Below are 24,258 nucleotides of genomic sequence, written 5' to 3'. Positions count from 1 at the left end.
TATTTATGAAGATCAGATGAAGGTCATGTTATGTGATCTACTGCCCGTGAGTCTGGATACAGTTCAGCCTTTTATATCACAAAGGAGGTGTGAAAATTATGTATGAAGCAGCATATTTCCAGAATTATTCTGGATCTATTTCTAGAATTGGCAAAATTCTATTTCAAGTTGTCTTGTAAAATTAACATTTAAGCTTAGCAAGTTGGTCAAAGAATACATAAGATTACAAATTCTTGGTACAAAGGACTCCTTTTAAAAAACAAAGCTGTTAACTTGCAAGTTGTCATTAATTTTAACTTCCTCCTTAAAAGAGCAAGTAAAAAAAAAACAACAAAATGACAGGTTTCAGTAACACAGATGCATAAAAATTTAAAAACAGCACATTAATATTCTTCCTGTCATCTCAGAGACAGTGATTATTCCCACCTATAAAACTCTGCCTCTTTCAGGACTCCCCCAACATCAGCCCCTCAACCAGTCTCCTCCCTCTGCAGTGACAGGTTATCAGAAGTGAACTGCAATGTTTTTTCTCTCAGCTGTGTGCATTAAGTAATGCTGATGAGTTGCAACAACATACATACATCAGCCAAATACTGGAACTTGCTATTAAAATGTCAGAAAAGGAATCTCTGGATATTCCTGACAATTTCTTCATGTTGAAAGATACACACTTGATATTACACTCATTTCTATATAACCAGCCAAAGTGAAGTGTTTCCCAATGTCCTGTAAACCTGACATTAGAACCTATGTGTGCCTCAAAAAAAATGGAAAGTACCAGTCAACAAGTTCTTAGTGTCCCCTGCTACTGTAGTTTATGGAGCCTGCTGGAATAGGTTTGTAAACAGAAGTTAGAGATCAGGTAGAAGTTCTTATAGCAAGAGCACAACTCCAAATTTGAACAGTTGCCTCTGCTGAATCAAGTTCAGATTTACCCCAGATAATTTAAAAAGCAACAAATTGGCATCTGAGACTTTCTGGGAGAAGGTTATGATGATAAGAAGTCTTCAAAAAACAATAAAAAAAAATAAGTGTCCAAGAAAAACTGCAATACCAGTTGAGCAGCACCGAGTGACCTCTGGGAATCAAAAGCGTGAGTACGCGGTTCTCTGCTGCTGCTGCTGGGATGGAGGCTGGCCTTGCTGCTGCTGGAGACGAACCTGCTGAGAGTATGGATCCTCAAGAGACTTAACAAAAATAGTTGTTTTAGGCCCAGTTTTCCAGACAATACCATTTGAGTCTATCACAGAGGACTCCACTGTGATGTTGTGGGTGCCAAGGATGACAAAGTTTAACAGGAACTGAGTGCTGAAATAGTCGTTGTGCGGTTCCACCTTCTGCTCCATTTCATTGGTCATGTTGTCAATAGGAATCTGAGAACACAGATGGAAAGTTAAAACACCATTTTACATAAACCTGCCAAAAATAAGTTTTCAACTCTCCATTTGAAGGAGAGGAAAAAAAAGGAAAAAGCTGTCCTCAATTCTCCTAAACATAAACACATGTGCATGCTCGAGACAGCTTGACAAGATAACAAGTTACCTTCTACCTAAGGTTCTACTTTTCCACAAATTAATGTGAGTCAAACATCACACACTTCCTAGTCCTGTTATTTTACAAGCCATTGACTTTCTCCTATTTGCCCTCAAAACACCCCAAACAACAAAACAAACAAAAACCTTACCCCAAAACACACCAAAACCAGGCCTTGCACTATCACATATTAGTTGAACCTAAATCTCAGGCATGCAATCTTTGATGAAACTGTTTACTTAAATTTAATATGTGTCTCTGCAGATGCTATTTGATTTGGACAGTGTGTCCTCAAAATTTCCACAAACAAAAGAAAAGAACCTTAAAATGACTATAAAGAAATTCTAGAGATTATGTGGTAAAGAATAATCTATTCCTGGTTTGGTTTTTTTTCCCTGTGGAGTTTTGTATGATGTATAACTGGGCTGAGTTCTCCTCATCTCAGGCAGGTTCCTAATGACTTGTTCTGAACATCACAAAGCCTCTTTGTTTGGAAGAAGAGCTGTTACAAAAAGGTACTGACATATTGCAGACTTAAAAATCCCAGATCCCCTCCACACGTTATGCTTGGCCCTGGCAGTGCTTGAATGTCAACTGGCAGGAGTGAAAGGATTACAGAACCACCCATTCATTTCACCCTGGAAATTCTGCTACCCAGAGTCAAACAAAAGAACAGCAAAACACAGCAAAAAAGCTTAAGACTCGTCCTGACTCTACTCTATCCACACCTTATAGTCTTGTCCAGATTTGCTCTGCAGCACTGAAGAGACATTCAGACAGACGGACTGGATTTTACGGAAAAGGCCTGGTTTAGATCCATGCTGAACCACTCCTTCCACCTTGAGGGCCAATTGCTGGTTGTTCTGTACTGCTATAGGCTCTGCTGGGTTCCTTGGAGACGGGGATAGAGCAAGCTGGAACACAAGTAAACAGATCAAAATGTAATTATGAGCCTTCAGAAAAGCAAACAGAATTCAAGGATGAAACAGGACACCTTCTTACAGAAAAATTTCCGAGGAGAGGTTGGGTAGGGAAATCAGCAAATGGAAACACAGACATTATCAGAGTATTCATTACTATATTAACTAATAAACATCATCAGCAATACCAGATATTATCTTTGTATCAGTTTCATTTACTTGTTTCATTACTTGTGGAAGATGTGGAAGAAATATGAAGCTGAACAAAGAAGCAAAATGCAATGAGTAATATTAAAAAAACTTAAGGCTTTCACTTTTCCCAGAAAAAAGAAGCATTTGAGTAAAACAAAAAAAGCACCACCATAGCCATATACACTCACTCTTAGTCAGTGAGCTGATATATATGACAATTTTCTTCCAAGATAGTGAACACTGTTTAAAGAAAAAGGGAAAAAAACTAATACAAATCTATAAAAGCTGTCCTCCCAGGACCAGAATTAATTAGCTTTGCAGACTCAGAATCAACAAAAATTCCAGGTACATTTTATCTTTAAGGCTTTGCAATCAAAAAACTGAATCCCACTTGCCTAAGTGACAGTATAGTCGTTCTGAACAACCATACATACATGTTATTCAAGTTATTCCTAACAGATTAACCTAAATGCTATTTGAGTTATGTATATTCACTAAAGATGCTGAAGCTTTTTTTGATGAAAGGCTCTGTAAAGAGAAATTTGAGGTCCTATTTGAGCAGTACATACCTTAATACTTGTAGACTGGAGCTTTTGGAAAAAATACCTTTGAAATGAAAGGGGCACCTTCAACAATGCAATGACAGCATTGCACAGACAAGCTGTATGCTGCAAGAAACAAGAGTCAGAACAATTGAGGAAAAATATCATGCATGACACAGCAAAAACCATGTACTTAAGGTATTGAAACAGCAGGAATTTCCATTTTAAGTCCAAAAATATATTAATACAGTCACAGAATTAAAGCCACTAAGATGACAGTGACTACATTCAGCTGCTCTGTTTATGTTCTGCCCCTTATTGAAGGAGGTATTCTGCTCTGGAAAAAATAAGGAGGCCAAGCAAAAGAAAAATACAAACTCTCCAGTCCTAGTGTTACAGTCAGCAGAGCATTTTCTGCTTGAAACACTCATCCAGAAAAACTCTCAAAAAACAACTCCCCTCCAAGCAAAAAGGCTGGCATCTATCACAACTTAATGCAGTAATTAAGTTTTAAGCCTCTTGTCTACTCTTTCTTTCCCTGCTGCACCATGCCTCGGGCTCACACGAACACAAGCAGTGCCACTGAAACCACCAAGCTGCCTTGGTGTGGAGCCAGCCACAACTACGTTTACAGGGTTTACCTTTGCTGTGGTTTACATGATTACTCTTCTATTCTATTTGGAATTGGTAAGGACTGTTTGATTAAGAAACCAGGCAAACAGATGGCAGCCATGACAAACAAACTACCTTGTTCCCATTAACATGCACTTCAGCTTTATGATGTTCATGAGCAGTAAGAGACAAACCCACCAGCCCTGTAAAGGAGAGCGTTATCAGCTCAGTGTTTGCACCCAGCACACTCCACACCATGCTCTCTGATGACCTGCACTGATAAGAGAAATGCTACACTCACACAGCACAGTGCTCACCACCACCAGAGAATTTCTCTGCAGCAAGAACATGAATGAAGAGAATGTGCTCCAGTGTTTGAATGTGAATGTGGTGAGGGGTCTGACAGTGCTTTTAGTTACCTTATCAGCATCTGCTGTGCTCTTAGGATGGGAATTTAAAAAAGATTATTTTTTAAATAAATAATATAAATTATATTAATATTATAATTATAAATTATATTAATATTAATAAAATATAAATAAAATAAATAAAACCAGTGAGGCTACAGATGTTTTAGCAAAATGGTTCTTGAAGTATTTTTAAACAAATGTAGAGACCATTTGTGTCAATAATGTCAAGTAACTGAGAATGCTTCCCAGTTTCTTGCCAACCACAGATATATGGAGTTCTGGGGCTTTGGCCCCTTTCTCTACACAATATACATTTAAAACTGTTACTTGCCAAGTAAGACACAGGAGCATACTTCCTGTTGAGAGATTCCACTTCCTCTAGTACACGATTAAATACAGACATCATTCTTCTTTCATATTCACTTTCAACATGAGCTGTTCCATTTGAGCTATATTCCTGGAAACTAAAAAAAAAAAAAACAGAAGAAACTTTTCATTATGTCTAACCTATCTTCCTCATCATAACCTGGAAGACATACTGCCAAAGAGATATAACAAGGGATTACAACATGAAATCCATTAAGAAATGTCTTTCAAACTGTATATTCTGTTTTTTAAATTATATAACACTTGCCCTTTGGGTTTAAATCTTTCTTAACTACCACTTATTCACCACTTCTTGTCCCCACCCTCTCAGTTGAGGCAGTGACAGGTCTAACAGACTCAGCATACATACTTCCCATGGATTTTATTTAACCCTGCAGTGTGTGTAACAGTCAAGAAAATCTCACAGCACAAAGCAAGAATGCCAGTCAGAATTAAAACTAAATCTTGAAGTTTATAATCTCCTTCTCTGAATAGAATTCCACCTCGTACACACCCAGCTTCCTACAAATTTGACTAATACACCTTCTAAGCAATGCTTAATTCATAATGAGTATTACAGTAACTTAGGATGTTCACTTTTATTACCAGCTATAAAATCACTGAGAGCTTTTATCCACAGTATTTTCCATTTAATCTCAGCCTGGGAGTTTTAAGCAGTGATTCAATTCAGCAGGACTTCAGTGTTATTTTCTAGCGGACTTAAGCTCACTGTTAGAAAAAGAGCCAGAGGTGATGGCTTTACATTAAAAATTTGAACTAATTTAGTGCATGTATTCTCACAACTTTGAAGGAAGCTAAGGTGCACTTACAAGTGCAAGCAACAGGTATGGGATCTAACACACAACACAAATTAAAGTAAGCAGCTAAAGGAGAGATTTAAAGTTCAAGTCTGCATTTAAGGTAAGTCCAGTATTCTCAAGAGCAAAATCAGTATGAAATGCAGAACCCAAGAGAGTTCCCAATTTGCCAGGTATGGCACAGTAGCAACAGATCCTCAAGCCTGCCCAGAATATAATTATAAAGGTCTACTGAGAAACTTTCTGAACATTCCTTGAATTCCTAGTTTTAAAGCTCCCAGGATTTATTAATAAGCAGAAAAAGAGTATGTAGTTAACTATCAAACCTACCTTGCAGATTCTGGATCCAAAATCAGAGCTTCTATTGCATGTGAAATCAACAGACAGCTCTGCTGTTGTCTGATATTAATGCTAAGGAGTTAAAAGACTTTCAAAGTTGGCACCTAAAGCAAGAAATGCAGTGTGTTTAGTGGCACTTTTCCTTGCTTCTGGAGAAGTAATCCTACAGTCATTACTCAATTAGTGACCAAAGAGCAAGAACTGTGAAAATACCAAGTTATATGCTGCTCCAATTTTTGTCTCATAGCTTGTTTATCAAGTAATTCCAAACAATAATATGGTAATGTTTATTTTCAAATAGGTTTTAAGCAATTGACTGCTAATTTTTATGTTAGCAACTTCCAAAATTACTTCATGGCAGTCTTCATAGAAAAGAGGATTCTTAGACTTCATGCTGTCCACATTAGAATGGAAGTGGACAAACTCTCGGATTTTTAAAGGATACAGTTCTACATTCCTTAGAGTTGCTGAGTCCGCATCAAATGATGACTGATACAGATCTCCGTACCGTGTAGCCAAGTTTCGGAATTCCTCCATTGAGTGCTTCATCTGGAGAGACAATGTTACTAGGCAAAAACACAAAGCAAAACAAAACAAACAAAACCCCACACATCCAGAAAACCACTGCACTCTAACATACAACACTGAAGGAATAGGTGGCTTATTAGAGAAAAATTTATTAAGTTCTTGCTTCTTCACTCAGATAAAGATTACCAAAGTGACAGACTGTTATCTACACATTAAACAAGTATTTTTCCTGCACCAACAAAATCTCCTTGGGTTAAAAACAAAGCAAAAGGAAAAAAAAAAACCCACCAACAACCTCCTCCATCCCCTACTGGTAAATCAAACTGCTCTTTCAATGACCACCTACTGGTTCCTTCCTGCATGGATTTGGAAGCAAACCTCCTTGGTGTTACGTACAGTACCAAGGCAGCTGCCAGCTCTCAGCAAAAGGAGTTGCAGAATCATCCTTAGGTATATATGTTCTTCCTTAGTGTACTCAAGAGTGTCTGAGGTGTTTCAAATCAAGGTGTGAAAAGCCTTGCCACAAGTTTGAGTGTACCAAGTGACTTGTTACATGCATAACCTTGGAAGCTGTGTGCATGACTGGAGGAGAAAACACATGTTCACGCTCAGCTTCAAAACACGGCCTGCTATAGGCAGGCATTTCCAGAGCTACAGCTGAAAACCGAAGTCCACAATTCAAAAAAACACACTTCACAACTACTTTTCATTTATTTTGTCAAATATGCTTGCTGAGAAGCAAATTTCATACCAGAGTCACAAACAGAACTGCACAAGAGCAAAATAGGACCACATATACCTGGTTGGAGATGCGTCCACACCTCTGGAGATCATTTCCGGATGTCATAGCAATTGTCGTGGCAATAGCTGGGGGGGGACTTGTTTTTAGGCTGTTGCAGGTACAAATAAGTTGAGAAAAAGCTTGCAGAAGGTCAATCCTGAGTTTCACAAAACCACACTGAAAGCTCAGAGGATTAAGTGGCGTGCTAGCAGCCTGAAACACAGTAATAGGAATGTTGGCAAACTAGGTCAAAAGCAAAAATGATAAAATGACACTGCAGTGCCACTGAACATTAGAAAACTGAATCCTTAAGTTCATTTCTAAAGGCTCTTTTTTTAAAACTGCATTTAACAGGTTTGCTCAATTTCAATCATACTAAATATAAATGACATAGAAATTACATAATTACTAAGTCATATTCCAAGCACTTCACCCTTGTAACCAATGTGACTTAAGCTGTCAAAACACTGTTAGGGCACCTATTTCCTCTTTTTCCAAGGCCAAACCATTAGGCTTCAAATGACATTAGGCCAGATAGTCTTTACCATAAGAAAAAATACACTGAATTGGATGGTAAACAAGAAATGCAAGGACTGAAAAAGTGATTCTCTGCATCAGCCAGAAAAGAAAGAATTGGCTGAAGTAACCCACAGCAAGATGAAGGGGTGATTTTTTGGAACTGTGAAATGGATGAGAACACTATGAAGGCACTGAACCTTGCATTTGATCAAGGCAAGAGACACAGTCTAGTGGTAACTAAGAACAGTAAATAACAGAATTCCAGGAAGATAGACAAGCTGCTATTGTTTAGAAAAGAACAGTTCTATGAAGCTTTGCTCCCTAAGAGCTTATCTGACTTGGAGAAACATCTGTGACAACTTAGGACACCCAGGAGGGGGTAAACTGCAGTACTCAATGCTTGATATTAGTAAGCCAAAAATCCTCTACTTATTTTTCTTACACTGTTGGATTTTTTAAAGAATGAGCCCTCTCCAAAAACAAAGCACTGAGACTTCCTCTTAAGACTTATTTCCCCAGTGCTTCTTGTTCCTCACCAGGTCACTTCTCAAAGCAAGAAGTTATAATCTACACCAAAACCTTACTAAAAATCATTTCTCTGCTGGCAGAAAACCAGCTAACTGATTCCTCACGAAGCATCACATCATCTGATAACTGGCCCACTATTGCCAAAAGTGAGGAAATATCAGCCCACTGCATCCAGTTTAAACTACTGAACTAAATTTCAACTGAAAAAATAAGACTATTTCATATTAAACCATTAAGCCTCTCTTATCCAGCACTTTGCTTTTCCTTCTCCAAGGGCACACAAAAAAAATCCCTTTTGAACTGGAATTGTTCCGTTTATTTTGCAAGGATGGTTTCAGCAAACCCTCTGTGGAAGAGGGCTACACTGCACTGTAATTGCTCTACAGAGACTACATGCTTTTAAAGAGTAAAGTACTCATATCAGAAAATCCAGACATTTTTAGTAGCACAAATTGGACTTGAGTCTTGTAAATGGAAATACAAGCTTGTCTCATTAATACTGCAATTTACCTTATCTGCTATGGGCAATAAATGAGTAACAATTCTTTTTGAAAGTGACAGAAATATTTTTGTGGCTCAGCCAAGTTCTTCAAACACTACCACTTCTATCGACATATTTGGAATTGGTGCTACTTAACCAATAGCTGTATAAGTGCTTTGTTCAAGTTTTGTATCTCCTTTAGATTACCAGCAGTGAAAAATTAACCCAATGCTTCCAGTGAGATACATGATCTGTGCCAGAAAGAGCAGGACCCATTCAAAAACTTTGCTAACTTTACGACCAAGCACACAGCAAGGCAGATGTGGTCATGATGCTCCCTGACAAGTCCCTGTTCTCCCACAGGGAGAACCTCTTACCCATAAAGCAGAGGGACTTCCTCAAGTGTACTAACTCCCATGAAAGAACATTCTGCAGTGCAAGACAGAGTTTTATGTGCATCAAGGAGGAATTGAGAAATTTTCCGACAAGGCGCTGTCTGAGTATTTCATCGTTGCTAAACTGGGCTGGCTGAACATCTGCAAGAGATTTACTGACACTGTTTTCCAGCTACAAAGTGGAGGAGCTACACAAGGTTCATCACATGCACCACTGGTCTGTGGTACCAGCAGTGCTGAGTCATGCCCTGCACTGAAACAGCAGCAACAGGAAAGCTCAAGTCACAGGGAAGAGAGCAAAAGCCTCCAGCAGCAAGGCTGTCACATGCATTTTGTGGCACTTTGCTCCCTTTGGAGAGGCTGAGTTCTACAGACAAGCAGTGAGTGGCTCCTTTTACAGCTGATACACTCAAGCATGGCTGGGAAGTTCTCCAGAGTGATGCAACAAGTCAGTAACAACCAGCAGTAAAACCCAACTTCCTCCCCTCTAACCTACAGAACGTGTACTTAGTCCCCCAGACCACAGCCATCCATAAGGAGGGCACTGCGCCCAGAAAAGCACTACGTGCAACAGGAACTGAAGTCAGCAGAAGACATGAAGACAGGAATCCTTCAACAGAAAAAAAGACCCAAACTCCACAGAATTGGTAATTAAATTACTGGATCACAGTATGACCTGTTAAAGCAAGTTTTTTTCCTGCCTCTATTAAATATTAACATCTAATTAGATGAGGTCCTCCTCTCAATGTCTTCTCGATGTTAGAGAAATCTTGAAATGCTGAATTAAAAGCCTTATTCAATCAGCCAACAGTTGAAGAAAAACACTTCAGGAATGATGGGTCTTTCAGAGGACAAAAATAGAAGTTTATGTCATTTCAGCTTATTCAGGGACATTTAATTAATAAATAGTAATATCTGGACTTTATTAAACACTAATGTCTAAATTTCCATGACCCTAACTGTCTGGTAACTGAAACAACAAAGCAGCTTCACTGAAAAGGCACACAGAAAACTGCATGTAAAGATTTCCTCATGGAAACTAAAATATGAAAGAAAGTATTGTGTGAAGCTGGATCATCTTTGCTTAAGAAGCAACTTTACAGTAGGAACTAAAGGTCCCTAATCATTAATGCTTTTTTTGGTCTAAAGACATCACATAGCTTCTTGGTATTTTTACCACTTCAGAGAAGCAGAAATATTTGCATAAATGCAGGTACCAGTTGGATTTGAAGAAACTGAATTGTCTTCCCTCTTCTTACTAACTTGCTGTTAGGATTCCATGAGATCACATTGTCAAATAGAAGGCAACATGAACTCAGCAGGAGGGAGAAAGACAACTGAATCCTTCTCTGTATTTCAAGAAGACAGCAGCCAATTTAGGCCAATTCCCAGGCTTGACTATTACAATAACTTTTGTTCACCCAAAGCAAGGAGTGGAAAATTATAAGTATTGCAACTTTAATTAAACAAGATCTTTCACATTTCATATGATCTGATCAAGGGAGGAAATGAGGGATGGAGGGAGAAGAAAAAGCAAAGAGAAATCTAGCTAATGACACTTGGCTGAGTTAGAGGATCTTTTCTCTCAAGATGCAGTGTGTTACAACTGAGATGCCTGCAGAGGAGAACCCAGCAGAGTCTGGCAGATGCCAGACATATTTAAGAACTTTTCAGGGAGTTAAGAACAGACCCCAAAGAGCCATACTGCAGCACCCAGAAATATCACCACTACTAGAGATGTGTGCTGACCGTCAGTGAGGCTATTCCTTTGTGGTAGGATTTTAAGGCTTCGGCAATGCAGGAGAGCGCGGAGCTGTAGTTGTCCTCCTGCAGGCCTGTCAGGCATTGCTCTGCATGGGAGAACTCCTTCAGGCTGTTCAGCCAGAAGTAGAAGTGCTCTGAAGCCACTTGAGTCAGCAGGCTTTGGTACAGTTCTCTGGCCATGTCGTGGTTGCCCTGTAATGAGAAGAATGTTTCTGAAAGGGAACGTGAAAGAAGGCTGAGGATTTCTACAAAACTTACACAAATAAGAAAACAGGAACATCTCCAGAACTATTCCCAGCTTATAAACAGAAATAGTGAAACTTTTTCCAATTATTTGATTGTGGCAATCCTAATAATATAGAAAAGCACAAGGGCTTACTTTATAGAAATATCAGCCTGTAAAAAAGTATATATTTATTTACACAAGATAATTCAATATGATGAGAAAAAAAAAATCATGGAAATTTACCTCATCATCTCATACTAGGATTTCTGTGTATTCTAACCCCAACTGTGAATTTACTGAAGGGAAAAGGGGAACAGTATATTTTTCTTCCGTTCTTTACATTGGAGAAAGAGAACCATACATCACATTCTGAAGAGCAGTCAGACAATACAGATTAGGTATGTCCTCAAGAAAATGCCAGGACATCACTTACTTCCTTCTCAAATACTTCAAAAGGACAAGTGAAAAAAACATTTTGATGGGATAAGTGTCCCAAATTATATCTATCTGAACCTGCATTCCAGGGAATTAGGAGGGAAAGTGATTTTTATTCTTTTTTCCTCCATTCCTTATCCAATTCAAAGAAATCCCTGGCATTCCTTCAATCACAGCAAAGCATTTTTCTCCAGGTATTTTCACTTACCATCCTGGAAGCCTGCCTGGCTATCCTGTAGGCTGTCCATCCATTAGAGGCATTCTCAAGCTGCTGTTTGATAACAGTTTTGATTTCTGTGGACAAAGCTTTCTGACTGGAAACAAATATCACTGTGGCAAGAGAAACCTAGTAGAGAGTGGAGGAGTGAGAAAGAAAGTTATATTTCAGTAACAAAAGAAATTAAAAAAGCCACTTCTGTTTTAATTTGGGCTGAAAACTACATAGAAGATTACACATATATATTTTAACTGCAAAACTTCTCAGTCATATGTTTTAAATAGTTAAGCAATCCAACTATATCTTGTAGATAAAAGTAACTTTCATTTAAAGAATCTCTACTCTGCCTTGTAGCTGAAATATTTCAAATGCTCCAAATAAATTAACAGAAAGCTTGTAATTTCTTTTTTTAAAATTCAAATTATTTTCCAAGTAGATGTGATGAAAGCATTTTTCTCTCTTACAGTATATTAAGTCATTTGCCTCAGAGCACCCTATATAAATGGAGCTAGCTGCCATTTGGCCTTTAACCACTACTTTAGAGATACCCCAATAATTTCAAAAGCCAGGTTTGCCTAAGCAGTGCCATCTGCTGGAAAATTTAATGAATACACTGCGCAGTACAGCTCTATCTTGGAGGTTTTTCTACACTAAGCACTGACACATGGAGTCAGAAGTTAAAACAAAATTGAAAATAATGGCTACAGACCGGCACATCAACCTGGACACATAACAAATGTCTTAGCTGCCTTTTAAAATACAGTCCATTCACAACTGTTTACACAGACTTTATCCATCAATGGAGGTCTTACCAAGAGTTCCTGCTTTTTATCTGTGGCAGATTGTCCAATTAATTTATAGAGGTCCATTAGGTCTCCCAGCATCCCATCTGCCAAGACAGGCAGCTGCATGGCAATGGCTGCTAGGCAGTGGCACATGAGGATCCTGGCATTGTCCTGGGCACTGTGTAGCTGTGTCAGCAGGGATTCCACCACGGACTGGCTCAGGTGAGGGCGGCACTTCACCAGCTCCACCATGCAAGTTAGCGTCATCTGCAGCTCACACAATCCACAGGTACAATCAACACAATGTCTTCAAAACCAGAAAGTCCAAGCACACTTACTTAGCTGCAAGCAGGGCTGCAGAAATACAGATCTGGTAATTTCAGAACTATGTACTCTACAAAAGATGAGACTTTTCTAAGAGCCCAAGCCTTTGTCCCCAAGCTACCAGCACAAAAACATGTCACAAATTCAAGAAACATTAGTAGTGTCTCACACCATCAGCCTTATAACTTACCAGCCAGGTAAATAACTAGAAAAATTACTGATGGTTGCTAAAGTGGGAAAATAAGAATAATCGTTTACAAAAATGTTGTGATAATGTACATTGCATCTCCAAAAAGCAAGTTCTCTCCAAGATTCTCTTTGCCCTCCAGAGACACCGCCATCCAATGTTCATGTTTTAGTACAGGTCCTCTGAGAGGAATGCTCCCTGCCACCTGTAACAATCCTCTTATCCTAGAGCTGAAGGGAGTTCTACTGTAGCTATGCTCAGTTTCTCAGCTGCTCTGAACTCTGATTATGGGCAAACCAGAAAAATCTTTTCCCTCCAGTCTGTTATGCTTCCACCAGAAAGGATCTGGTGCACACCAGCCTCTCTGTTATACAAGCTGTTATTATAACTTACAGCTGTGAAGGGTAATACAACAGCAATGTCACCTTTAAGGTTGCCTGAGCTCCTGGGCTGTCATCTTGGCTACAGAGAACAAGAAGAGCTTCTAAGCCAAAAACTGCATCTTGCTCCAAAGGCAGAAGATCTACAAAAAAGAAAAAGAGTGAGTTTGTTCTCTGACTATAGTTGGTGTAATGCTCGCACTGCTGTTGCACTCATGACAATTAAGAATCTTCCTAACTCTTCTGCTTTGCCTTACTTTGATGAGAAACAAATCTGCCATTCTATGTCTTGGGTAACTATTCAGCAGCCACACTGACACTTACAAAGCATGCATAAATCTTGGGACCAAGACTTCTAAACACCCTATTATTATTTTGCAAGACACTTTGTGCCAAGGGCTTTCAAAAGTTGACAAGCAATTTACTAGCCTTACAGCAAAGGTAAAGCAAGCATTCATTTAGCACGAGTTCTACTGTGCACAGTAATTTTCTCTAAATGAGACAAAGATGGAACCTTCCCAACCATTCATAAAACCATACAGAATATTCCCTGCTAGATTATAGTCCCCATTTTCCCTAACCAGCATGAGGGATCAGACAGATTTACAGGCAAGTTCACAGACAGGACAAGTTAATACATGTTAAGTGCATAAGCCTGACTGTAAACAGAGCCACTTCACTGCCCTTGCCTTCCCTTACCTTTTTCCTGGCAAGAGGCTGATATATTGGTCAGAATTCTCACTCCATGAGCTGCAATGCCACGGTTGTTATGATAACAGCACTCCTGTGCTAGTTTTACCAAATCAAATGACCTTGCAGTTGTAGCTGTTGTTCCTAAATAAAAGCAAGGCAAATGAAACATAAAACTGCACAGTCCATAAATATACCACAGATGTTTAAGTACATTTCTGCAAAACAATGATATTCGTTTAGGGTTTCTTCTTATGTTTAAACAATAGGATAGAAATATTTTTCTCTCTTCAGATAAAACCAGAGACTCTCTCATTCTTGAACACTACACAAGTTAGACACATGAGAAAGAACATTTGGACCTAATGGTTGATGTTTCAGGACTCGGAGAAATATTGCCTTAAGAAATATTATGTCTGATTAAAAAAAGCTGGTGAGTCTATTAATTATTAAGCCATGCTAGAATGATTGAAGAGGATGTACTATTTATTTTTTTTCCATTTCTGCAGCCCATGTATTTGAGCTCATAACACTCATTAAGACAGTCTGGCTTTCAAGAAGAAAAAAAAAAAAAGAAGCACGATCACAATTTTGAGAACAAGATACCTTTAATCACTTTTAAATGTCTACTCTTTTTCAACAGTTTCTCCAGAATATTGTCACAGAGCAGAAAGGTTCACCTGGTACTGCTGTAGGTCAAGCCCACAAGGGTGGAAGAGTAACATGCCAGCCCACTCTTACACCATGAAACCTCCCTACTACTCGAGAATTATGCAAATCCATGGTTTCAAAGCACCTTAAGCAGAATGCAGGTCAGCCATTTGAGAGGCAATACATCTCTTCACAAAATGAAGAAAACTTGAAGACCCAAAGGCAAAAAACCCTTTTTCATATACCACAGTACTCACAAAACAAAACCAAACCATCATTACTCATGACTATACAGTGTCCCATTTTAAGTTCTAAACATGATGAACACAGTCCGACTCTCAGTGTTCTGAAGTTCAAAAAATAGTTTTAGAAAATGCTACAAAGTGTTTAGATGAAACTGATCATCAGCAGAAAACCAAGCTACTAAAATGCCAAAGGTAATGATCTAATCCAGTTTTCTTACCTGGAGCACTGCTGAAGTACTGTTTAATGGCAATGGTCCCTGATAACGTGGAAAGAACAGATAACATGCCCATTTTCAAGCTGTCATAAGGAGTGTTAAGAGCAGATTCACAGAGTGCCTAAAATCAGCAGGAAAAAATACAGAGTTAAAAAGTCCCATGAGCTGTTTGTATGAAAAATTCAGTTGCACTTCTCTGGGAAGCTTTAAGAATCAAGATTTTCTACAGAAATTACTGTACTAAAATCAAAAATCAAGTCCTCAAGCATCTGGTTTAGAGGACTGAGGATGTGGCTTGCAGAAAAGTGAAAGTGGATCTTATATGCTAGGAAACATCAATTAGAAGTCATTCATTAATTAAAAATCACTGACAAAAATATTATCTGGTCTCACTGATCCAAGACTATAAAAGATTTTAAGACAGTTTCAGGCCTCCTGATGATTCTGCACTGTAAAAATCTGCAAGGTTTTATATAAATATACACCTCTGAAGAGCAAGGTTTCAAGTGTCATTTCCTTTGCAGTATTTGTGTCCAATGTCTTGATAAATAAATTAAGGTGTATTTTATGTTTTAACTCATTTGTTGTCCAACTCCTGTCTTACTTTTGTGCCTTTTGCCAGATCTTATCACAGGCCTTACCACATTTAGGTTTTAATAACTCTTAAAATGCACATTGTTTTCAATTTCTTATGCCAACACTGCACACAATTTAGTCATTCACTGATTTTGGATGCTTTTTTAGTCAACAGGAGTGACAGTAATATGAGACATAAATAGAAAACATAAGTATATTCTGCTTTAGAGTGTGTCAAAACTGAATGACAGAGAGACAGTAATGGATAAAGGAAAACAACACAATTAGTTCCATAGAACATAAAAAAAACCCACAGTATCAGGTATATGTATTGTGTAAGGGTTAAATTCTAATATCTGTGATTTATATCAATTAGTATTTTGCTAATCCACTGAATAGAATGGCATCCAAAGACAGAGGAAAATCTAATGACTGGGTTAGAAAATGAGTCTCAATGTGTCCCAAGACACCAATGTTTTACTCCAGTGCTATCAGATGAGCTCCCAGAGCAAATCTGAAGCAGTAACTGTGAAGACTGCCAGGAGCAGAGAAGAATTAGCAGGATGGACTGCTCTAGGCAGCAACAACTTCTGAAGCTGATGTCTAGAAATCAGTGAAGCCTCCACAGTACAAAGACCAAATCTCCCAACTGACCTACACAGGACAGACTTAAAATGCTGAAGAAACTAAACAATGTTTGTTGGTAGAAAGGCATAAGAGACAAGCCCTGCCATGGTAAAAGGAGGGTCTGTTCCAGTCCCTCTTGTATAAATATGAATAACTGTGGAGAACAACTTCCCAACTCAATATGTCAACTTTTTATTTCAGAAGTCAGAAAAACTCTTATTACTTCTGCATACCATTCTGCAAGCAGTAGCAAGTTTCAGACAATTAGTTTTGTTTTAACCTAGTCACTGGTTTAGCTCTGACATCAGTGGGACTTCTTCCCTATGCATTTCAACCATCAGGACACCCACTTCAAAATACTACATGACAATGAGAGCCATATTATCAATGTCTCTCACTTGAACTGATATGACTACTAATGAAATATAATGGGATAGAGTAGCATTTTCTCCACAAAAAATCCGTAAATCCATAATTCCTTAAAATTCCTGAAAGGAAATAAATTTCTGGAGTTAAGCAATTATGCAGAATAAAACTAAAGTTCACTAAAGCAAAAAGCTCTGCACACTCCAACTCATCATTGAGAACCCAAGAACTGGGGACAAAGCAGAACATGCTTTACTTCTCCACAATTGTTAACAAAAACCTGCACAGATTTTCCTTCCAGCTGCCTTCTGCTCCCACAGCACAGAACCAAAGTAGCTTCCAAGAGTAACAAAAGCAAAGAAAAAATGGCCTAGGAAAAAGTAAAGCTGTAACCCTGTCCCACTAAGTTCTTGAAATATTTACTTTCCCATTAATCTAAACTGATGTCATTTCTACCAGAAAAAGGGAAAAGAGACAAAATTCATATGCAACTGTGATTGAAAGAAGGCAGCAGTAGTATCTACAGTAGAACACTAGTTTCCCCAAATAACACAGGTGCACTATAAACACCTTCTCATGAATACAACAGGAGTCACAAGACTACTACTGAAAAAAAAACCAAACCATTAATTCTAGGAAATGAAATCAAAATTCCATTTGTCCTTTCAAGAACCACCTTGCTGGACAACATGTTCTGACAAATCCCGGAGGCTCTGTTGTGCACCAGAGCGTTGGTGTGTACTCCGTGTGTGGTAAGATCAGTGTAAACATTCAGCTCTCATGTCTGTTACCTGAAATGGGTTTGTCAGGTGGAAAAGCTACTTCCTCACTGTACAAAGGCCTCCTACATGGCATGTGCCTTCCCTCAGTAATAGTGCTCCAACTTTAATCACTGAGGGTCAACTTATCCAACTGAAGACGTTCTATGAACTGCTCATTAATACTTGGCTAGTCTGCTTGGCAGAGTAACCTAACTTAAGGGTATGGAGATGAATGTTACTCCTTTCTTTACCTCCCAGATTGTTCCTCTGGAAAGAATTCTACAACTCCTTGGGAAGTTTCATAATAGACTTTAGCTTGAAAAACATACAGACCTGAATATTTTCTCTGCTCCATGTATGTGGTGTCTTGTTGGCCAACAGCTTCAAATCCTGGATTGCAAGCCTCTTCACAGCCTTCCTGGGGTCACTTTTCAAGTACTGCAACAAAAGTTGAATCTGCAAGAAAATAAATTAATTGTTTAAGAATGATGCTACTTGGAGGAAGTATTTTCAAAAACACTCAGGAAGAAAGGTAGAGCACACTGAGACAAAACTAACTTGAAAAAGTATGAACATGCCAGCCATGGTTTTAGTCATCATCCCCACCCTGGCTACATCAGTTTTATGCAGTATTAGTTGTTGTGCTGCAAATCTCCATGTTTACTGCATTAAAAAAAATAAAAGCAGCACATTAAGTGTTCTACTGTTGTTTCAGTAGACTCAGATTCAGTACCATCAGAACCATCCTCTGAAATACAGAAGTGAGCCACAGCACTTTCAGAGTTTCAGACAGATCAATGCTATTATCTAACAGTCACAGACACCAGCCTTGCATGGCTGTACAGGGCTGAAAGAAAGCAAATAGATTTTCCTGACTCCTTTACAAGGATTTGCTGGATGAGTCTCAAGACCTGCTCTATAAACCACATCCATAAAGCTCATTATCAGAGCACAAAAAGCATTGTAGTTTCCCATCACTGCTTTCCCATTACTTGGTTTACAGTCCTTGAATTTAAGGAACCGACTGAAATTCCTCAAAGTTCTCCAAGAAATGCATTTTAATGCATTCTATGCTATTGAAAGCTTCATGTGCTTGCATGAAAGAAAGGCCAAAAGGCACACCCACAACCCAAGACAACATGCAGAAATGCAAAGTGAAGCCTGGCTTCCACAGGCAAGTTGAAGATTTTTCAGAAAAAGTCAGGGTGTTTATTTTCCTGCATGCTGATCTATCCTTGTTGATTTGAATCCCATTGTTGATTTGAATCCCTGATTTAGAAAAAGACATGTTATGAACTGTAAAAAAGGCATAGTGTGTTTGATAGAGTCACCTGGAAATGGAACCAGAAAAGGCAAGAAGTATGAAAGCAGCAGCAATTTTCAGGGTATTCTTCCTCAACAGCATACAGGAGCAACCAACCCAGCACAGCCACCACCATTTATTTTGATCAGCAGGCAGAATCTGAGGGTTTTTTAAATGTACTTTGTACTTCACAAGGAAGGCATGCCTTAGGAAGAATTACCTGCTTGGGAATGTCAACCAAAGAAGAAGCAGCAAGCAGAGTAAAGGTGTGCAGGGTGACAATGACCATCTTGGTGGAGGGGTAGGATGTCACCAGCTGCTGCAGTAGCTGCCGGGAGCTGGAGGCCAAGCTGGCATCGTGGTGCATGTGCTGCAGAATAGGGATCAACTTCAGCTTCAAGTCCACAGGTGTGGCCAAACCTGCAATAAGGAAAGAAACACAGCCAGAGTTAGTCCTTGGGCTGACTTTTTTGGTAGTTCTGAGGCACAGAGTATGTCAGGATTGCTAGCACTGCTGAAAGGAGATTTCTGAACACCTGCAGTGGCTTCAAATAACTCATGTTCTAGCTCGGTGTGAAATGACAGCACTACCAAGCACTTTCATGGTTGTTTGAGAAAGCTACTCCTTGTTCCACTGCAGGTAACACATAAAGTAACTCATCTGAAGCAACCTATGAGAGTCCATGCAAGTTTATTCACCACACTGTAGACAGGCTTTTATTTCTACCAAGCAGGTGCTTCGAAAACTTAAATTTTAGGAGGATTTAAGATAACCAGACAGATTATTGATCAGATAATTAAAAAATTGGAATCATCTAAGGACAACAGCATTCTAATAGCTAATATGTAAATATGAATAATAAAGAATTTTCAGACAACCTAAAGCTTTTCCTCCTTATCATTCAACATACATGATGATCAACGTACCTTGAATCATCTCACTGATTTTATTACAAATTCCGACAGCAAAATCCCTGTGGAGAAAAGAAAGTACCAGGTGAAATAAAAATAAAAAAATAAGTAATTAAAAATTAAATAAAAAAATAGACTGAACTACTAAACACCGTGTTTTAGCAATTCAAAGTTACACAAAAGAGTGCCTCCCAAAACCTAAGTCTTTTCAGAGCCCCTGCACACAGGCATGACCAAAGGAGAAAATGAACACTGACTTTCAAAAACTGACAAGCAGCACTACATTTTAGTAATGTAATTTCTGTAAAATAATTCATGATTAAAGCTGCTATTCCAGATCTCAGGCTCATATCTGAGATTTTCAAATTTCATATTTCCATTTTAGGGGGAAAAAAAAAAAATCTGCTGAACTTGTATTCAGATTTCCTCACACTGTTATTGCACATAATTGCTTTGCTGTAAAGGACAGCACAACAGAAAATAGTAAGGTTTGTGAATGTCAGTGTTAATGGAGTTTCCATTCTCTGTAATATGAAAAAGTGAAAAAAAACCAGTTCTTACTTAGATTGTGCAGAAAAGTTGGCAGCAGCAAATATAGCAGCTTCAACTTCCACATTATCATGGGAATCCAAACTCTGGCGAATACTGTGATGTGCATTCTTCCTTTCTGGAATGATAGATGCCATGCTGCCCAACATCCTACAGAAATAAACCACAGCAAAATCAAGGAGAACAATGATCATGAAGGAATGATGAAACCAAATAAAAATATAAAAAGACTATGCTTATATAAATATGTGCTCTTTCATGACTGTTACAGAAATAAACAAGCTAAAAGCACATACCTAAATGTAACAGATTTTGACCTGTGGGTTGTGTCAGTGTGTAACAATGTAACAGTTGATAAAAATTTAATTACATTTTGATACCTTTTAGCTTGAAATTGGCACAGTGAGAAAACTTACTAAAAACTCTTTCAAAATTAAGAGTTCACTACAGCATGATTTATTTCCAACATCTTTCACTGATGTAAGATAAGGTTATGAGGGAAAAAAGTACACTCTGTGTAATTGCTAAAAAGGTACCAAATCAACCTATACTTTGCCAAAAATATTTCAAAGATACCGTTCAGACATTTTTAGCATAATCCAATTAAAAGAAGAATAAATGTAGGATTGATTTACACTGATGGTAATTTTAGCAAGAGTTCTGTGGAAATATTTACACAGTTATCTAGCAATAAAATTCCACAAAGTTTTGTTTAAGCAGTTCTTTCTTTCAACATGTTCTTCCTTACTGACACTATTCAAGGAGGACCAAAAAAAAAAAAAAATCAACAGGAGATTTTAAACTGAAACTTCTAAACCTAAAGCTATTTTAACATTTTATTTGATGTATTTTGTGAATTTATTAGTAATTTAAGTTTTTTTGCAAACTGAGAGGATTCCTGGGACTTGTAGCAGTCTGTGAAGATAACCTTCAATGCCAGTCAACAACTGCAATCTTAGATTAGAATACTGAACTACAAAAAATGATGCAGACACATTGTATTTACAGATTTCTGAGACACCAGGGTATGAAAGCAAAATCTCAAATGAAGTATTGAAAGACAAAAGAAATGGACCTGATCAAAAGTCCTGTTAATGCCTACAATTTCCCAGTAGCAAAATCAGTAACAGTTCTAGATGAAGGTACAAAAATAATATAAAGAAAAAAAGACAAATGCTCTCTTCACATTTGAATTCACCTGCACAGGGGCTGGAAGTTGTAGTTAAGAGGATCATGTTGGACAGCATTAGAGACACAGACACCAAACCAACAGGAGAGTGACATGAAAGATTAATTTTATTTGTTTTCCCATTTGATTCCCAGAAGTTAAAAGCAATAAGTAATATAACAGCATTTCCTTAGAAGTTACTGATCAGAGATCAACTAGCAGTTCTAGCTGGGACAAGACCGAATGAAAAATAGGTGCAAACATTACAAAGTTCCTTTAAGTTTTTGTTACAAGTTAACAAAAACTATTTGGAAAGGAAGCACTTTCACTTGGTCTAAATGTATCCTAGACAAGATGTGATATATTGCATATAGCTACTGTCTGGCTTATGCCTACAACAGATTCAGTTTTCTTCTCTGGTGTACACAAAATTTCAACACTGCAAATTCTGCTTTGCCTGGGACCAGCCACAAAATTCTCACCATTGTAAGTAGTTAATAACCTTGCTCTTATCCACAAAATTCTCACCATCATAAGTGGTTAATAACCTAGTTCTTGTATTACAAATCCTTATCATTCACACGTTTTAAAGACAGAATTCTTTGCTTTTAACTTTATGAGCAATGTATAAAAAGCCTCCTTTATTTCACTCACAGAATGGCCTGTGTTGGAAGGGACCTTAAAGACCATCCAGTTCCAACCCCCTTGCCATGGGCAGGGACACCTTCCACTAGACCCGGTTGCTCAAAGTCCCATCCAACCTGGTTTTGAACACTTTCATGGATGATGCATCCGTAACTTCTCTAGGCAACCTGTTCCAGTGCTTCACCACACTCATAGGAAAGAATTTTTTCCCAATATTTTATCTAAACCTGCTCTCTTTCAGTTTGAAGCCATTCCCCCTTATCCTGACACTATAAGCTCTTGTAAAAAGTCACTCTCCATTGTTCTTGTAGGGTCCCTTCAGGTACTGGAAGGCCACACTGAGGTCACCCCCTATCCTTCTCTTCTCCAGGCTGAACAATCCCAATTCTCTCAGCATTTTCTCACAGGACAGGTGCTCCATCCCTTTGACCATCTTGGTTGCCTCCTCTGGATTCCATCAACAGGTCCATGTCCTTGCTGTGCTGAGAACCCCAGAGCTGGACAGCACTGCAGGAAGGGTCTCACCAGTGGGGAGCAGAGAGGCAGAATCCCCTTCCTTGCCCTCCTGCCCAGGCCCCTTTTGATGTAGCCCAGGACACATTTGGCTTTCTGAGCTGCCAGTGCACATTGCTGGGTCATGTCCAGCTTTTCATCCACCAGCACCCCCAAGTCCTTGGCAGGGCTCCTCTGGTCTGTTCATTGCCCAGCCTGAACTGATACCAGGGGTTGCCCAGATGCAACACCTTGTACTTGGTCTTACTATTCCAGACAAGTACATTGATAGTTACCTACAGATTTGAAGTAAATCCCAGTCATTCATCAGATTTGAAGTCCATCAGAATCATTCATGCCATACATACCTAAGTGTAATAGCCCGAGCAACAGGATCATTGCTATGGATTACTGAGAAAACTCTCTTGACAAATTCATCCACATTTAGGATCTTCTCTAAGTGCTTCTCACTCTGCTGAGTAACTTTCAGCACACACAGCCTCAGGAAGTTGTTCCTGTTGGAAATTACACACATTTCTTTGTCAAGCTATTTTGTAACAAACATTCAAGCACTTTAAATACTAAGTAATTTAACTACAAATTTAGGGAGCAAATTAAAACAAGGAAATGTCTATGCTTTAGAAACATTTGAGTAGACTGATACAGTAGAAAAGAGGCTATTAATATACTGTTGTTCTATTTTCAAATTCAGCTAGTGTCAAATTAAAGCCCAATTCCCAGGAAATGAACCTGTTGACACCAGTGAGGAGGGGTGTAAGCAAATGCCTGTTTTGTGCACACACAGGGATCCAAATCTGCTGGAAAAACACATCCAAGACTAAGACAGAGAAGTCTAATTACCACTTTAAAGTACTGAGAAAATTTATATTCCTTTCTGAAGACATGAGCGAAGATTCCATGACATCAACATACACTTTTGTAAGCTTTTACAAAGCAGCTTTGATTCCATTATATACATCACTTGGACAGCAGGCACTTGGAAAAGCTGTACTTTGAGCTTTTATATCTGCACATGTGATCATTCATCCATTTATGAGCTACGATTTGGATGTGCTTATGGAGCAAAACTTACACCACTGAAATTAAACCAGTCAGGGGGAGAATCCTCAAATCAGGACAGATGAAAAGGAACTCTGTCCTTATCACTCATAGCCACTTAAGCCCACTAAAGAAGTGGAAAAGAGGTTTCAGTCAAGCACAGCCGCGACCGGCTGGGTAGCACAGCGGTGCTGCCAGGCAGGCACGACACGCCGGACTCCAGCGCAGGGACACTCCGAGGCACCGTGCGTTCTCACGGATCAGGCTTGAATGGCTAGGGCCAGACCGACAGTACTCACCCCACTCGGAAAACATCGGCGAGCTTTAGGAATGCCGAGTTGATGAGAATGGGGAACGGGTATTTCTGGAAGAGCCTCGGAAAACGAACGACGGCTTCGCACTGCTCCCCGAGCTTGCCTGACCTGAGGCCTAAAGGAGACAGCAGGAATTACCGCAGGTACCTCCAGCCCCGGGTGCTCTCTCCGCCCCCCGCCGTGGACAAAGCCGTGCCAAGCAAAGCCCCCACCCCGACCCCGCTGTCCAGACCGGCGACAGCGCCGATCCCGCGCGGGCTCACCTTTGTCCAGCTCCATGAGGGCGGAGTTGGCATCCAGCTCCTGCTCGCCATAGCCCGCGTCGGCCAGGAAGGACTTGGCGCTGGCCGCCATTGCTGCCGCTCACGCCGGCCCTGCGCATGCGCAGCCGCGCCTCTGACCC

General features: G+C 39.2%; 1 protein-coding gene across 2 annotated transcripts; it reads right to left on the bottom strand.

The window, feature by feature from the left end:
* On the bottom strand, positions 1-24,221 carry INTS7 (integrator complex subunit 7). 2 transcript variants are annotated; one of them, XM_015622216.2, is made up of 20 exons: positions 24,119-24,221; positions 23,841-23,970; positions 22,851-22,997; positions 20,190-20,327; positions 19,644-19,690; positions 18,937-19,136; positions 17,747-17,869; positions 15,087-15,204; positions 13,982-14,116; positions 13,328-13,425; positions 12,419-12,658; positions 11,598-11,735; positions 10,714-10,920; positions 7,060-7,254; positions 6,178-6,281; positions 5,724-5,792; positions 4,541-4,673; positions 3,215-3,313; positions 2,262-2,447; positions 1-1,373 (listed from the first exon to the last, which is right to left on the bottom strand). In XM_015622216.2, the coding sequence occupies exons 1-20, from the start codon at positions 24,207-24,209 to the stop codon at positions 1,086-1,088; spliced, it is 2,886 nt and encodes a 961-aa protein (XP_015477702.1). In that variant the 5' UTR covers positions 24,210-24,221; the 3' UTR covers positions 1-1,085. The 2 variants fall into 2 exon arrangements, 1 of the variants encoding a protein (XP_015477702.1); XR_001520523.1 differs by lacking the exon at positions 1-1,373 and having other exon boundaries at positions 2,360-2,447; positions 4,563-4,673.
* Positions 24,222-24,258: the final 37 nt, after the last annotated feature.

Source organism: Parus major, chromosome 3, assembly GCF_001522545.3.
Source record: "Parus major isolate Abel chromosome 3, Parus_major1.1, whole genome shotgun sequence".
Taxonomy (NCBI): Eukaryota; Metazoa; Chordata; class Aves; order Passeriformes; family Paridae; genus Parus; species Parus major.
The sequence above is the reverse complement of the archived record's forward strand: the minus strand, read 5'-3'. Positions and strand labels throughout refer to the sequence as shown.